The sequence below is a fragment of the Diabrotica virgifera genome, chromosome 8 (assembly GCF_917563875.1).
Source record: "Diabrotica virgifera virgifera chromosome 8, PGI_DIABVI_V3a".
Classification (NCBI taxonomy): domain Eukaryota; kingdom Metazoa; phylum Arthropoda; class Insecta; order Coleoptera; family Chrysomelidae; genus Diabrotica; species Diabrotica virgifera.
Window position 1 is genome coordinate 147090464 of NC_065450.1, and position 18473 is coordinate 147108936.

At 34.7% G+C, this 18473-nt stretch overlaps 1 protein-coding gene across 1 annotated transcript in view; it reads left to right on the plus strand.

Moving 5' to 3' along the window:
- Nucleotides 1–16481, plus strand: part of LOC126889768 (myrosinase 1-like) — a 54059-nt gene extending 37578 nt beyond the window's left edge. The window contains exons 7-8 of the mRNA XM_050658359.1: nucleotides 664–767; nucleotides 16031–16481. Of these exons, the coding sequence (XP_050514316.1) occupies nucleotides 664–767; nucleotides 16031–16217 (291 nt within the window). The 3' untranslated portion in view covers nucleotides 16218–16481. The remainder of the gene's footprint in view (nucleotides 1–663; nucleotides 768–16030) is intronic.
- The last annotated feature ends 1992 nt before the right edge of the window (nucleotides 16482–18473 follow it).

Genomic DNA, 18473 nt, shown 5'->3' on the forward strand with positions numbered 1-18473 from the left:
AGACTACTGGAAACAGCGAAGATAAGAGTCCTGAGAAGAATTACAGGAAATACGCTGAGAACTCGAAAAAGGAGTGATGACATAAGAAGAAAATGTAACGTACAGTTTATAAACGAATGGACACTAATAGAAAATAGAATAGAATAACAATATAAGCAAAATGGGGGAGACCCGTGTGTTCAAAATAGCAGGAGACTAATCGCCAACCGGTCAAAAAAGATCATGATTTGGAATTTACAACGTATAGTATACATTGTACTAAATTATGATTTGGGAGTGCTCCTTGTAACATTCAACGTGTCTTGGTTTGTTTATTTCTAGTGAATCTTTATTGCGATTTTAGTATATGTGTTTGGATGTGTTTTGGATGAACATCCTGGCTTAAGAACTTACGGGAATGGTTCGAATGCAGTAGCGCAGAGATATTTAGAGCGGCAGTCAACAGGGTCCGCATTGCCATGATGATTTCCAACCTTCGATAGAAGATGGAACTTAAAGAAGAAGAAGTTTGAATGTGATATATTGTAGGTACTGACTGCAATTTTTCCGTGATCAAATCTCACAAGTTCAATAGTCACAAGACCATAAGTTTTGTAAATAGAGGGCTAAAACTTTTTATTTGATAATTAAGTATATAATAAATAATATTTATGTTATTTTCAGGATTATTTTTGCAACATCCTTGACGCTATGGATGAAGGAGTTAACGTTACAGCAATCATATACTGGAGTTTAATGGATACATTTGAATGGAATAGTGGTTACAGGTAATGAATTTGATTATTACTGGTTTAATTTAATTAAGCTACGATTCCGACAATGACTGCTGACGGCAGTTGCAGTTGCAGTCGTATTGGTTCCGAAGCAGTGCCGGATTTAGCATACTTGCGGCCCTAGGCCAAATTACCCCGAGCGGCCCCCGATAACTTCACGATAGCATAACATAAATAAAGAGAAATGCCACTAATGTTTATTATTTGAATACGGTATATAAATAGACTGAAAAGTTTTATTCACTAATTGAATAATCTTGGTTTACAAATTTAGCTAAAATTCCAAAACAACAATTTCTATAATTAATAGAAAATATATGCCTAACTCAAAAAGTTAGCAACCAGCAGTTATTTGTAAAAATATTAATATTGCTAAAATTATTACATTATACCTAAATAGCCCAGTAAATGAACGGGAAATACGGTGATACCCGATACCGTGGAATTTTTAGGAGCAACTCCGAATTGCATGAAAATTTGGATTTAGGTACTACTTACCCTCCACTTCAAAGTTGAATTTGTGCCGTTGCGTTGGTTGCTTTTACTTGGGGGTGATAGTAACCCCTTCTCATTTTAACATTTTAATTTTTGAGATAGTAGCTAAGGTAAGACCGGAAATGGATAAATTGACTGATTATACAGTCGAACCCGTTTATAGGAATAGCCTTCGTGCCATGCAAAAGTATTTCTATATTCTAATAACCGATCATTGGTGGCTAATATATAGTAACGTTCCGGGACCTCAAATTTTTAGTCCCTTAAGCGGGATACTCCTATAAATGGTATTCTAATAAGCGGATTCAACAGTATAGAGGTTTTTATGTAAGTCAAAACTTTTCGAATTATTTGCGATTGAAAATGTTTATTTTTCGACAAAAAACTACGTTTTCAGACGGTTTTTCGCAAATAACTAAAAAAGTTAATATTTTATCAAAAAAACTTTTTAGCAAAAGTGTAGCTTAGAAAAAAACGAAAAGAGTTGTGTAGTCGTGAAGTGTATAGACCCATAAAAAATTAAGCACTTTTCGGGAAAAACCCATTTAAATTTTAAAAAGGTGTTTAAAAAAAGCTTTATTTTAATTGTTTACAAAAGTTTCTAGCGTTAAGAATAAGCGAGTTACGCTCAAAATAAAGTTGCCCCCCTTTTTTTTTGGTAAAAAAAATCATGAAAATTTCCCCGTGTTTAGCTGATGTTTTTTTTATAATCTACACTTTTGCTAAGAATATTTTTTTCGATAAAATATTTACATTTTGAGATATTTGCGAAAAACTGTCTGAAAACGTAGATTTTTTGTCGAAAAATAAACATTTTCAATCGCAAAGAACTCGAACAGCATTAACTTACATAAAAATTTTTATAAAACGAAAGTTGCTTAGAATTAGTCAATTTATCCATTTCCGGGCTTATTTTAAACATGCGTTTTTTCACCCTCGAGATGGGGTGACTCACTCCCCAAGTAAAAGCAACCAACGGCACAAATTCAACTTTGAAGTAAAGGGTAAGTAGAACCTAAATCCAAATTTTCATGTAATTTGGAGTTGCCCGCCCCTGGAAATTATACTCCAAATCAGTCGTTTACTGGGCTAAAATTAGGATTGCAGTTAATTGTTAAAGTTAAATAACGTTTGTTTCATTCGATGGCGAAAAGTACAGGTGACAAAAAAGACTAAAAAAGCTGAGTTGAAAAGACATTATAAGTAAAAGAACAAGCAAAATAACATGAATTGTAATAGTAATAGCCTACGGTACTAAAAAATAAAAATATTAAGAATACAAAAATTTAAATTAAATTAAATTAAATTAAAAAAAAAGTTTTTTTACAAAACACTGCGGCCCCCTTTTGCTTGCGGCCCTAGACCGCGGCCTAGTCGGCCTGTAAATCCGGCACTGTTCCGAAGTCACTTCAGTTACGTGACGGCATCAAACAGTTGACGTCGTTTATCACATAAAAAATATGGATTACCAAATGCTGCAAGTTTTACTACAAGAAGAATATTTCTAGGAAAAATCCTACACAACCATTATGCTTAACTAGACACTGAAAGAAGACTCTTACGAGACACTTATCTAAAGACATTTGAATGATTCTTCTTCTTCAGCCTTAAGTAATCCAACTTTGGATATAGGTATATTCAATCCAGTGTTTTCTATTTTGCGCCACTTGTTTCCAGTTGTGTCCTACAATCTTCTTAATGTCATCAACTCATCTCATTTGTGGCCTTCCTCTGCTTCCTCTTCCTAACCATAGTCTCCATTGTTGTATTTCGTGATTCCATCTTTTATCCTTCAGTCGGGAATTCTGTCCTGTGAAGTTCCATTTTAATTTGGAAGCATGGTCTCCTGCGTCTTTTACTTTGGATTTGCTTCTAAACCATTTGGTTGTTTTTCTTGTCTCTAAGTCTCACCCCGAGCATTGATCTTTCCATCGCTCTTTGTGCCTTTATTTGAATGATAATGAGACCAATTTCAGAAGTACTTGCCGTTTAAATAAAGATCAGTTTAATTTTGTGATCGCTGTAATTTATGAGGATCTTACATCAAAAACAAGGAGATCTCCTTGGTGTGAGTTTTTATTGAATCTCACCCCACCGTGGCAAAAGGGGTTTAATTTTACCTTTTGCCTAATTGGTCATACGTAAATATTTTTGGACCATACGCATGTCCCCAAAGTAATGTAATTGTCCTTCGATTGTACAAAACAGTGAACTATTAGGAGAACTGGTTCTAATATTTAATTTGGTTTGGTTTTAAAGTCACTAATTAACACGACAGTAAGGGTTGTGCTAGCGAGAAAATAGAGGTATTCGGCGAACAAAACATTTATTAACAAAAAACAACGAGTTTAACAAATAAACGGCTTAACGGTAAATTATATTCTTAATAGCGAACGAGAGAAAGTAAGAGTCCTTTTAATCTATTATTTATTGAGGAGAGCGTATTTTTACGGCAAAAAGAGGCGCACAAGCGAACAGAGTGTTCACCTCTGAGAGCAGAAAGAGACTACTGAAATTCTATTCAAATCTCTGCATTATTATCTTTGATAGTTTTACACTATTCGCCCTGAAAAGGGCCACACACATGTTATACTTCTTTGGCAAAATGACCTGCTTACCCCGAAACGATAAAAATGCAGCCATATGTCTATTTTATGAAACATACAACGCTACATTTAAGTTTTTCAGAGAATTAAATATTTTAAACACAATACAGGTTGTCCCAACATATTTACAAGAGAGATATTTTTATAAAAGCAAATTAATGTAAATAACTGTTGTTTTCACAACATACTCCCCCGCGTTGAAGCACTGGCTTTAACATAAACCTAACCTAACTTAAATCAACTTACAACGTTCCTAAGCGAAAACACTAAACTTAACTTAATTTAAACAGTCATTTGGTAGAGGATTACCAAACAATTTATTAATAGAGCGCTTGAAGACTCCATCTTTAGTTTTGACCGATGCAACTCTTACTCGGCCATCCTTTCCGGGAAAGACATCAATCGCTCTTGCTAGAGCCCAGTAAAGAGGAGGAGTGTTATCTTCAATCAACAAGACGAGATCGTTGGGCTCAAGGTTCTTATGAGGAAGAAACCACTTAGGGCGATTTTGGAGTCTGTTCAAGTAGTCGATTGACCATTTTTTCCAAAACATTTGCTGGAGTTTAGAGAGATGTTGCCATAAACTTAATCTATTTTCGGGAATATGGAGCACGTCCCTTTCAGGAAATGATGTAAAAGATTGTCCAATCAAGAAATGTCCAGGGGTCAGATAGGTTAGATCGGAGGTATCATTTGAGAGGGAGCAAAGCGGTCGAGAATTGAGCACAGCTTCAATTTGAGTGAGAACAGTGGTAAATTATTCAAAAGTGAGCTTAATATCACCCAGGCGTCTACGCATATGATGCTTTGCTCTCTTTATAGCGCTTTCCTAGATGCCACCATGATGAGGGGCTCGAGGAACTATAGTTTTCCAGCGAATATGGGATGATGCCAAAAATTCATTAACAGAGCGAGAGTTTTCTTTTTCTTTTAAAAACTTGTAAAGTTCAAATAACTGATTACGAGCTCCCAAAAAGTTCGCAGCGCTGTCACTGAATATAGTCTGAGGGAGGCCTCTACGGCTAATAAAACGTTTTAGAGCGAGAAGAAACGTCTCTGTAGAAAGGCCGGACACGACTTCAATGTGAACAGCTCGAGTCGATAGACAAACGAAGAGAGCAATATAAGATTTTATCAAGGAAGCTTTGCGGAGTTTGGAAGCTTTAATCTGAAAGGGGCCGCCAAAATCTAATCCGACATGAGCGAATACTCGAGAGGATTGCAAACGTTCCTTTGGTAAATCTGCCATAATCTGAATAGAGGGCTTGGCATTAAACCTAAATCAAACCATACATTGGTGTATGACCCTTTTAACTTCACGTAGTCCATTTAAAGGCCAATATTTAAGTCGAATTTGAGATAAAGTATTTTGAGGACCAGAGTGACAAAGTCTGATATGTTCTCTCTGAAGAATGAGACGTACTACACGATTTTTTGAGGGAAGGAGAAGAGGATATTTTTGATCAACTGTAACATCTGAGTTACCAAGGCGACCTCCTACCCGCAGCATTTCACTTTCATCTAAAAATGGGTTTAAACGTAAAAGAGACTTATTAGATAGAGTTTTACCTTTTTTAATCTCAGAGATCTCAAGCGAGAAAGAAGAGTACTGAAGCATCTTAACAATCTTCAGTTCAGCGTTTTGAAGTTCGCTTACTTCAAGAGAGTTTGATAACTTGCGAGAAGGCGATTTTGCATTATTGGCAAACCTGAATATAAATGCTAAAGTTCTTACAAACCTTAAAAAATTAGACAACCTATCAGAAAGAGAGGTGAAAAAATCTATTTGATCATTTCGTACGTGAAGAGTTACTTTCCTTTCTTCAGGTAACTTGGAGGTATAAACTTTTGGATTGTATTTCAATAAATCCAACCGAGATTGATTCAAAAATTGAGGACCATGAAACCACAAGGAAGATTTAAGTATTTCAGCGGGTAGCATTCCTCGGGAGAGTATGTCGGCAGGATTCTCTTTGGATCGTACGTGCCTCCAATGAGCGTTAGGAGAATTATCTAAAATTTGTGCAACCCTATTTGCTACAAATTGAGTCCAACGAGAGGGATGCGAATGAAGCCAAGCGAGAACAATTTCTGAATCCGACCACATATTTATAGAGCCTAAGCGAGAGAGTTTTTCTTCAATAATACAGTCGAACCCGCTTATTGGAATAGCCGTCGTGACAAGAAAAAGTATTCCTATAACAGGGATATTCTAATAACCGATCATACATGCCTAGTAAAAACGTTTTGGGACCTCAAATTTCTATTCCTTAAAACCGGGATATTCCTTTAACCGGTATTCTAATAAGCGGGTTCGACTGTATTAGCAATCCTTGCTGTGAGTTTACTACACAATAGCGCACCCATGAGTTCCAATCTTGGGAGAGTCAAGGGTTTTAGCGGAGCGACACGACTCTTAGATGCTAAAAGTGAACAAGATACTTGTTCAGATCTATAAATCACACGTAGGTAGATGCAAGCTCCATAAGCCTTTAAACTTGCATCCGAGAATGAGTGAATCTCAACACTGGTGATTTCTTGACTTAAAAAGAGACACCGAGGTATATTTAAATCATTAAAATGAGAGAGACTGCGAACAATATTTAGCCACTCATGCAACGTATCTGCATCTATGATATCGTTCCAAGTAATTTTGGAAATCCAAATTTTTTGCATAATTAATTTAGCGACAACTGTAACTGGGTTAATAAGGCCTTGAGGATCAAATATTTGGGCAATTATTGACAGTAGTTCTCTCTTGGTGTATGAGTCCTTTAGGGTAAAATTTGGGAGAGAGATTGAAAAGGTGTCAAGAATAGGATTCCAACATAAACCTAAAACCTTATTGGAGCCATTATCTGGAGCTATTACATAAGTAGTGATCGAAGAGAGAGAAGAGATATTTTTTAAATTCATAAATCTTTTAAAAGCCATTTTAAAGGATTCACCTAACATTTTATTAGCGTTTTCAGAGACAAATGGAAGATTTACTTGAAAGCGACCTGAAGGTAACACAAGAGTAGTTTTGCTAAATATTTGTTCCGCTAATTCTTCATCGGGAGTTAATTTACTAACGAGGGGAACTTCTTCAATTTCGAAAAATTGTTGAAGCAACTTATCCAACTGATTTTCTTCGGGTTCGGATTGAACAAAGAGAGAAATATTTGACTGAGAGATAGCCAAATGTGAATTACGGTGAAAAACCTGAGGATTAATTCTACCAAAAATAACATAGCCTAAATGAGTATTCTGAAGAATGGGAAGATTTTTTCCTAGCCGTATAAATCCATCCGTCAATAATTCACTATAGATATCACCAGCCAGAAGCAAATCAATTTTACCCGGAACAGAATACGAGGGATCTGCGAGAGTGAGATCCTGTGGGACTTTTATTTTACTTCTATCTATAGTAGCTCTAGGAAGTCTACAAGTTATACTATCGAGTACAGCGGAAGAAGTTTTAAAACTTCTGTCCTTTACATTATAGGGGAAAAATTCTAAGTCTAACATTTCGTTTGAGAGTGAGGTGTTTTCGAATATGGTTGATATCTGTAGCTGTTTAAAATAAGGGATGAGTTTTATCTTCTCAACCAAATCACGAGAGATAAACGAATGTTGGCTCCCATTATCTAGGAGCGCCCTGGCATGCATGGGTCTGCCGTCTTTCGAATACACTGTTACTAAAGCGGTAGCCAACAATACATCAGTTTTAACTGATAAAGCGGAGAGAGATGTGGCTGCCTGAGAATCTGGAGAATTTTGCGTATCTAAAGGAGGTCTGGATGAGCTAGTAGAAGCTTCATTTTGGCTGCGATTATTAAAAGAATGCTGAGTAGATATGGGAGCGACAACACGAGAAGCACCTTGAGAATTTTGAGGAGTTTGAGCATTGCGCTCACGAGAGAGAGCTTGCCTATTGATGTTTCTAGAGGAAGAGACATTTTCAGAGGTACCATGGAGGGATGAGTGGTGATGACCCCCACACAAAGTACATGATCGAGTAGAGCCGCAATCTTGAGAGAAATGTTTACTACCCAAACAATTGAAACACAGTTTCTTACCTTTTACAAAATTAAATTTTTCCTGTAAAGATAGGCATTTAAAATCATTACACTGATAAGCCTTATGAGCATTACTTCTACAAAAAATACAATTATTATTATCAGAGAAAGAGTGTGATGGTTGGTCAACTGATGAGAAGAAAGATGCTTTTGATTGAGATCTGTTATTAACCTTTTTATCATGGTCTGAAACATTTAATTTTTCCTGAATATCACACTTTTTCTCGAGAAATTTAAAAAACTGTGAAAGGGTAGGTAAGGTCTTTGTTCCAATATCATATTCAAAGGCCCTATGTGTAGCAAAATCTAATTTTTTAAAAATATTTCAATTAATAGTAAATCCCAATGCTCAATTGGTACGGACATATTTTTCAAAGCGAGCAGCGTCTGCTGAGCTAGAGTTAAAAATTCGCGTAATGCCTTTGAATTACTTTAACTAGAGATGGAGCCTTTAACAATTTTTGAATGTGTAAGCTAATCACTCGCGATTTGTTTTCGTAGCGATCTTTGTGAGTTTTTATAGCTATATCGAAATTTTCTTCGACAACTTCGATGTTGTCGATCAACTGGAGGGGTTCATTTCGCAGGAACGATTTGAGGTAAATAAATCGTTGCACATTATTGAGTTCTTCATTGTTCACTATTAGCGTCTCGAAGAGCTGGTAGAACGAGTTGACTCAGAGAATGACCCGGAAAACGTTTGCATGGTGATCTCCGGAAGCTTAACCTTAGCAGTGGCCACAGTTAACTGAGTGCTATTTGATCTGAGAGGAGGGGGGCCCAACAATAACTCGTCCATCTTACGCTGTAGGCCCGCGAGAATAGAGAAATATTTTTGCTCAGTTGTCACCCTGTCTTCTGCTTCAGTACCGGCTTCATCAATCTCATCTATCTGATCCATTATTTTTTCATATTTTAAAAACAGGTTTTTAATTCTGTTTGCCGAAATTGATATTGTAGCACATCCTATTCCGTACTAGCCTTTTGTGAGAGCCAGTTTTCGATTCTTGTAATTTTAGCCTTCAAAGGCGTCCTTTTTTTCTTGAGGTCTTCCATTTCTATCCCGAATTCGATTGAGCACACACGGCGAGAGAGTCTATCTATAGGCGGCAAAGCCTAAATTACACTGGAGAGTTTTTTTTTGTCAATTAACAAGCGCGGCGAGAGAATAAGAGTCTAAGTTTCACAGAGAGAAACAGCGTCTACGTTAAATGTCTACAAAAGTGTTTTTTGGCCTTAAATGTCTTTGAGCAGAGTTTACCTTGGATCAGCAATAAAAGTTTTAAAAAATGGAAAGAGCTCACCAAATTAGTCCAATTGATAAAGCAACAGGCGGCAGCTACTAACCACACACAATAACTTCACTTCTTTTTACTTAGAGTTTATCGCGACGCGAACTAACAAGTCTTGTAAAGGTATTACACACAAAAATGCCCGAAAAAGCGGCACAAACGCGAAAACCAAACCAAAATCCGGGTCGATATAGACCATCAAATGGTGTGAGTTTTTATTGAATCTCACCCCACCGTGGCAAAAGGGGTTTAATTTTACCTTTTGCCTAATTGGACATACGTAAATATTTTTGGACCTTAGGCATGTCCCCAAAGTAATGTAATTGTCCTTCGATTGTACAAAACAGTGAACTATTAGGAAAACTGGTTCTAATATTTAATTTGGTTTGGTTTTAAAGTTACTAATTAACACGACAGTAAGGGTTGTGCAAGCGAGAAAATAGAGGTATTCAGCGAACAAAACATTTATTAACAGAAAAACAACGAGTTTAACAAATAAACGGCTTAACGATAAATTATATTCTTAATAGCGAACGAGAGAAAGTAAGAGTCCTGTTAATCTATTATTTATTGAGGAGAGCGTATTTTTACGGCGAAAAGAGACGCACAAGCGAACAGAGTGTTCATCTCTGAGAGCAGAAAGAGGCTACTGAAATTCTATTCAAATCTCTGCATTATTATCTTTGATAGTTTTACACTATTCGCCCTGAAAAGGGCCACACACATGTTACACTTCTTTGGCAAAATGACCTGCTTACCCCGAAACGATAAAAATGCAGCTATATGTCTATTTTATAAAACACACAACGCTACATTCAAGTTTTTCAGAGAATTAAATATTTTAAACACAATACATGTTGATTAATTATTTATATGGGAAATAAGCCACAATTAAAATGAAAAAAATAATTTTATTAACGTTTCGACGCCCAAATCGGGTGCCGTTGTCAAAATTCAAAATATTACTAAAATAAACAAAAGTGTTGTTGCTAAGCAAAAAAATTCTTCTAATAATTTATTTAATCTCACTCATTTATATTGGCAATTCAGACATATATTATACATTTTAAAGTAGAAGACTTTAAAATGATATTGCCAATATTTATGAGTTGCGTTCCTGGGACGACTTACTGAAAGATAGTTCATTCGATTACATGAAATCAACCCCAACTCAAGAATATCCGTCATAAAAAATTATAGCATGTGATCTGTCTTTAAAAAGACAACCAAATGCAACGGCAGTAAAATTCTCGCGTTAGAGACTTCATAGTAAATCACAAGGGAAAACCAGGAAAAACCCTGTGATACTATCCCGACATCGTAAGTATTTGGTCTTACATTAATTTACTCTCAAAAAATAATACCAAATTCTGACTTGTAACATGTTTAAATTATAAATAATATTAATAATACTAGATATATAAGTAATACTAAAATATAAAATATGTACTAGCTCGATATTATTGACTTACTAATCTTGGTATTTTCTTTCTATTGACTTCCCCTTTCAGTATGGGTAACCACATCCTACTGCATCCTACCGAGGTATTTGCGACACAATTGGTTTCATTTAGCATAATTAGAGCCGCTTCTTTGATTTTTCTCTTTTTACTATCTGATTCTTTCAGGAATATACTTGAATCTCTCCACTGGACTCTATGTTCATTATCCCATGCGTGTTGACATATTTGAGATCTCTCAAATTCTCTATTTTTAATATAAGATTGATGTTCACTTATTCTAACGTCTAATGGTCTTGATGTCTCACCTAAATAAAATTGTTCGCATTCACAAGGTATTTTATAAATGCAATTCTTTGTTCTTTCTTGATCATTGTTAGGTTTAGTTTTAGATAGAATAGATCTCAATGTGTTTGTTGTTTTGAATGTTGTTGAAAATTGTAAACAGGTTGTCCCAACATATTTATAAGAGAGATATTTTTATAAAAGCAAATTAATGTAAATAACTGTTGTTTTCACAACACTCCTTCCAAACAATTTCTTTCATATGTGAATTTTTATAATGCCTTTTGCAGTCGAATAAATAGACACTAAATCAATAAAATAATCACTTTTTTCGTTTGCCTACACTCCTACACTTTCATGACATCTAACATCACCACGACAGGCCCTCCCGCGGCAATTTTTGTGGGGCCCTTATTAGAAACATAACGACAACTAATAACAGTGTATGTAATTACTAAAATATATGTAAATGGCACTATTTGGCCTTTATTTTTAATAGGTCTACATCAGTTAGTGGTAATAGATTTTTTGGGAATAGACATGAAAACCTATTATACATATCGCTTAATCCGACAAACCTATTAGTAAGTTGTTGCAACATTTTATCTAAATTTACATTGAAAACAGAAAACATTAACTTTAAAAACTTTTTTTCTATAAGTTATTTTTTCGTCGCAACTGAGCTCATCGTAAAATTTTTTTATACGTTTTATCCGTCTATTTTTAAATTTCGATATAATACCCCACCATTCTGCTATTCCTGCTGTTTCTGCTAAAGTTTCGGAAAACAAATTTCTCATTTCTCGAAGATTATCACGAGTTTTTCCGAAAAGTTAAAGGGTGACCGTTAACTCTGCCGTTTCAGATTGCAAAAGTTTTGATGTTAGATTAATGAAGTTAAGTGTTTTAGTTTGAATAGTAATGTTAACGGCAAATTCAAAATTATTCATATGCTCTAATAATGCATTAACTTCTAATTTTTCATCGTTTTTTAAATAGCAATGAAAAGCTCGGCGCAAAGCCATACCAGCATCATGTCTGGATGACCACCGGGTTTCACATAACCTTCTTAAGTATTGGCAAACGCGATGAATACAAAGATATAATAGTACATAGTACATCTCATCTTCTAATACTGGCACTAAAAAAATATAATATAATGGCTTAATTATATCATAAAAAAAACAACTCCTGTACACCACCAACGGCATCATTCAACACTAGGTTCAGATTATGGGATGTAATACAATAAACATAGGAAGCTGTTTTTGCAATGTCAGTTATGCGCCTTTGTATTTACGCCTGAATATACACCACTCATAACTATTGCCCCATCATACCCTTTTCCTCTGCAGTTGTGTATGGAAAGGTGCTTTGATTGTATAAATTTTAAAAGTTCATTTACAAGACCTTCTGCACTTTGGTCTAATATGCGAATAAATCCCAAAAAACTTTCAACAACTTCTGCTTTGAAAGGTGAATTATTTTTATCGCAAGTTATTTTTACATACCGGAAACTAAAACTAAGCTGATCGTGTTTTGAAACATCTTGAGTGGTATCAAGAATTATTGAATAAAAACAACTTTTTTTAATTAAATTAATCAATTTGTTTTCAGTCTCTTGAGCCAGCAAATTTATAACTTCGTTTTGAATTTGGGGGCTCAAGTAATTTGTTTTTAAGTTACTGTTTTTATCGATTAATTTCGCTAAAACAGGATCATATTTAGCTAGGAAATGAACCACCTACAAATAATTACTTTTTTGGTATTCACTTTCATCTAAACTACCAACATGTCCATGAAACGCTAAATTACAACCGGAAATAATAAGAGTTAGGTCTATTACCCGCTTCATTACTTCCTTCCAAATTTCCTATTTTGATGCTTATTAGGAAAATATGTTTTGGTCCCCAATTTAAAAAAATGTAGAAGTATTGAGCATGAAGACTTTAAAGAGCCCCTCCCAACGTCCCCCCCCCCCCCCGACTGTCAGCTACGCCACTGCGGGTGAGATACACGTAACTATGTAAGACAGATATGTTATATTTTGGATTGTGTGTAATTACTTCCATGATTGAGAGTTGTACATGAGAACCGTTATAACAAACTAATTGAAGACCGATTGTTTTCAAATAATGGGTAATATCCTTTTCTTTAGGACATAAGAGAGGTTGCTTGCTTCCCAAACTGGCGTTCTTCTTCTTTTGGGATGGATATATTTAAATTTGGAATGAATATTAAACTTAACAAGCTTCCGGGTTAAAACGCTTCAATTGTTACTGTGCCGAGCTTTCGACATTCCCTCTAATGTCTTCCTCAGGGCTTCCCGAGCCCCTATCCACCACATTCTTCACTACTTACTGCACTACTACCAAGCGACTTTCAATTTTTTAATTATAAACATTTATTAACAATCAGAATCGGACATTCTATAAGTTAATTTAATAACAAGCACAATAACTTATATAAACTATAATATTGTGCACTAATATGGCGTTATGAGGTATGATATGGTTTCACCTCAGTTTCAGCGAAGGTCTATGGGCCGGGCGTGCATGATTTGGACGCTAAATTTAAAATTCGACGCTGAAAAATAAAATTACCTGTTTCTGCATACATGATTTGGACGCTGGGTCTAATTGAAATGTAAATGGAAAGTCAGGTAATAAAATTCTAGAGATTAAGCTTGATAAGTAGTCCAGAAAGCCACTGCGCATCCGCTAGGAAAAATATTCTAATTAGGATTTTTTGCACAATCTTACTCAAAAAGGACTCCTTTTAACAAATTTTCATGTTGCCAGGACCAAAAGGTGGTCAAAAATTTTGTAAACGTTTTTTTTTTGTTTTTATCCTAAAATTATTTTGTTTAGATGGAAAAAAGTTTTTTTTAGGTTTTTTGGATCATTCCAAACAGAAAAGGTCTTTAGTGACTTTTCTCTAAAAATGATAGTTTTTGACATATAAGCCATAAAAAATTGAAAAATTGCGAAATCGGCCATTTTTAACTCTCAAAAACTATGTGAAAAACTGAAAATTTGAATGTTGCCAAGGCAGGTTGAAAGGCATTCTTTAAACATCGATTGATGAAATCGCGAAGAGTTTTTTGCAATATATTATCCAAAAGTCCTTTGTTTTTTAATTGCTAATCTAGTGTGCGCGACACTATTTTCCACCGACAGTATGGTGCAAATGAAAGGAATAAATTCGTTATTTCGTAAACCGGCGACTATAAGAAAAAATCCCGAAACAGGTCGATTTTTATTTTTAAGTTATGATATTGTGGCATATATGATATACTAGTGACGTCATCCGTCTGGGCGTGATGACGTAATCGATGATTTTTTTAAATAAGAATAGGGGTCGTGTGGTAGCTCATTTGAAAGGTTCTTCAATTTTCTTCAATTACTTACTAACGTTGAAATTTCCATATTCACTATTAGTTTATATTCCTGTCTAGTACATGAGTTATTGTAAATAGACACAGGTTTATGGATTACAAACAAATTACCAGTTTGTTTTTTGCGGGAAACGAAAGTAATTAGTTTCGGTAGTCCCGTAAATAAATTATCAATATGTCATCAGATGTTACTATACAGAATGTCTCACTGAATAAATCCTATTCTACCTCTTACTCTACATCAGTGGAATTTATACAACCCGTTGGATGTGCATGATTTGGACGCTAAATTTAAAAGACCCAAAGGAGGAAGACCCAACCCTTCGGTTCTAACTTTACTTTCTGGCAGCGTCCAAAACACGGGTACTTTTAAGACCCTCAGGTACTTTAGCGTCGAAAACATGCCCGCCCTATGGGCCATATCCTTTGCGATTTTTTGTTGTTTATTGGCTGCAGTAATTGGTTAAGTTTGTCTTCAAATTTCTCATGGTATCTTTTAACCCTTTCTTGAACAACTGTGCTCTGTGCTGACTAACGGGATGTTTAGGTCTGTATGAAGTATTTGGTTGGAAACGTACCACGGGACATTTGTGATGGTACTTAGAATATTTGATTGGGTTCTTTGGATTAATTTTGTATTTGATTTCCTGGCATAGCTCCACAGTTCGATTCCGTACGTCCATGTAGGTCTGTTCTGCTGACTGTTTTATAAATTAGCAGTTCGTTCTCAATTGACAGTGGAGTTTTTCGAACTAATAGCCAATTAATTTCTTTCACTTTCAACCCAATGTGTTTCTTTCTTTAGAATATATTGTTTCCAATTTAATTGAAAATAAAGATGAAGCCCCAAGTATTTGACTATAATCTGTTGTGGTATGTTGACTTCATTAAGTCAACATGCCACAGGCTCATATTTGGGCATTGGTCTTTCCTCAGTGTTAAAGTTATATGTGTTGACTTAGTTTCATTAGCTTTTATCTTCCATTTCTTTAACCACTGTCTGATTTGGTCTAGGTGTTCTTGAAGTTTTAATAGTGCAACTGTTGGATCCTCTTCAGTTAAAAATATTGGTGTGTCCTCAGCGAAAGTTCCAATGATGGTTTTTGGAGAGGTTGGTAAATAGAATGTGTACAGTACATAAAGTAGTGGACCCAGTATACTATCTTGAGGGACTCCTCACCGAATTTGGTTACGGTTTCTTAGTTCATCCTTCATTTTAGTATCAAATTCTCTTTGATTTAGATGTGATTTGAATAAGTCAAAGTATTTGTTGGGTAGAGATTTTTTGATTTCATCAGGTGACCCTGGGTGCTATAACTTATCAAATGCCTCGCTAATGTCCAATATTGTGCAATATTGTTTATTGTCCAATGCTCTATTGATTACATTTGATATGTGATGGCATAGTAAGCAACTTACAATGAGAATATAAACAAGTCAAAAGTAAATAGTTTTAGCAATCTCTTTTAAATCATGTCATTTTTAATTATACAGAATTTAATTTTTTAGTGTTCACCTGAGGTTATACCATGTTCATTTTAAATATCCAAACAGGACCATAAAGCCTAAAAAATCTACAAATCTACAACTTTTAAAATCATTTTTTTTTTGTAATATCTTTTATCATGTCATTTTAAATTATAAAGAATTTATTTTTTTAGTGTTCACTTGGGGTTATACCAGGTCGATTTTAAAGATCCAAACAGGACCAGAAAACCTAAAAAATCTGCAGGATTTGCGAAAAATTTATCTAAAGAAAAATCGCTCCACTGCGGTCATCCTAGTAAATACAGATCAACCCCGGTGGCACTTCCCGAATGGACATCAAATCATAACGTTTCGTTATGATGAAATAACGGCGTTGGAACTACAAACTAAAAAAATCCAAAAACGATAGTTCTTCCACTCTAACTTTTCGCATGCGTCACGATTCATTTTCAAACAAGTTAAATAAAAAAATAAATTGGAACGTACGTCGATGTGTAGTATTGATACGTACTGTCAGATTGTCAGTGGTAATAACAGGGTATTCCAATACTTTGATGTTTGGGAAGCAAAATTGTCAAACATTGTGTTTGTTTATATTGATGTGCACCACATCTTTCTTAAGTTTTTTGCCGTTAACAGTTTTTTAGTTGTATTTTCCGAATAAACTGCTCGTCAAAAGTTAGAGATATAGAAAATTATGCTGATTTTCATAGTTGATTTTTTCGCGAACAGACGGATTCCGCTCTTTTTTTTTATTTTAGATTTTTCTTTAGTAGGTACTTACATAATTGTGAAAAGGTTTACTCAAACTTATTTTTTGTACTTATACCGGGTGGAAGAAAATAAATGTTTTTCTTATGTTAAGTTTGAGACACCCTGTAGGGAGAACTAGGTATGTGAGTATACATCAGAATCGTATTGTAGTCTTATGTTTTGTGAACATGTTTTTGTTTGAATATCCCTGATATCTCTTTAGAAACAAAAAAAAATAGACGGTTTTGTAGTTTAACATGTGTTTTAACCGAAACAAAAGTTTGAGACACCTTGTAGGGAGAAAAAGGCACAAAGGTGAGTAAAAATATTCACAAAATATGAGACTACAACATCATATCGAGGTATACTCACCTTTGTGCCTTTTTCTCCCTACAAGGTGTCTCAAACTTTTGTTTCTGTTAAAACACATGTTTTAACATGTTAAACATAAGACTACAATACGATTTCGATGTATACTCACATTTGTACCTTGTCCTCCCTACAGGGCATCTCAAACTTAACATAAGAAAAACATTTCTTTTCTTCCACCCGGTATAAGTACAAAAAAAAGTTTGAGTAAACCTTTGCATAACTGTGTAAATACTAAAGAAACATCTAAAATAATAAAAAAATTAGCGGAATCCGTTAATCTGTTCATAGACAAGGCGAAAACGGCGGGTTCGAAGGGAAAAATATTCCCATGAGATTTTTTTGCCTAATCACATTCGTGAGACATCCCAGAATAAGGTTCAAGAAGTCGCCCATGTGAAAAGTGGGCCAATTTTTTTTTAACAATTTTTTTTTAATCTAATTGCAAGAATCAATATTTTTGGCCTGAACAATTTTTTATTTAATTTTTTGGACCATTCTGGACCATTCAAAAAAGGTCTCTTATAATTTTTCTCTAAAGTTGATCGTTTTCGACTTATAAGCAATTTAAAATTGAAAAAAACGAAAAATGGCGATTTTCAAGGCTTAATAACTCGGTTAAAAGTTATTATTATGAAAGTCAATATACGACTAAATTAAAGTTTAAAGCCCCCCCTACAAGATCCTGCAGAAATTTTTGTCATTATTTTATTACTAAGCTGTTATTTTTAAGTAATAATAATAAGCGTCATGCACGTGTGCGGGGCTGTAAATGCTGAGTGCGAGAGAGAAGCCATTCCAGCGGTCCAATTGTGCATCTTACTCGCACTCACATTTACAGCAGCGTCAATACGATCTAACCACTCATTATTATTAATTAAAAATAACAGCTTAATAGTAAATTAACGACACAGATTTCTACAGGATCATGTAGCAGCGACTTTAAACTTTGATTTAGTCACTTTCTGACTTTCAAAATAATAATTTTTGACCGAGTTATTAAGTCTTAAAAATGACCATTTTCGCGTTTTTCAAATTTTAACTTGCTTATAACTCGAAAAAGAACAACTTCAGAGAAAAATTATAAAAGACCTTTTTTGTCCAGAATGGTCTAAAAAATCTAAAAAAAATTAGTCCGGGCCAAAGATATTGATTTTTGCAATTTGATTAAAAAAAATTGTTAAAAAAAAAATTGGCCCACTTTTCTCGTGGGCGACTTCTTGAACCTTATTCTGGGATGTCTCACGAATGTGATTATGCAAAAATATCTCATGGGAATATTTTTCCCAACGAACCCGCCGTTTCCGCCTTGTCTATCACGAAAAGATCTACTATAAAAATTCAGCAGAATTTTCTATATCCCTAACTTTTGACGAGCAGTTTATTTTGTTGTAGATTTTGTGTAGTTTTTAGTTGTAGAAGTGCTTGAACGATATTATTTAGTTTTAAGCAGTGAATAAATAGACATAAATGCATATAAAGTTGTTGGTAGAC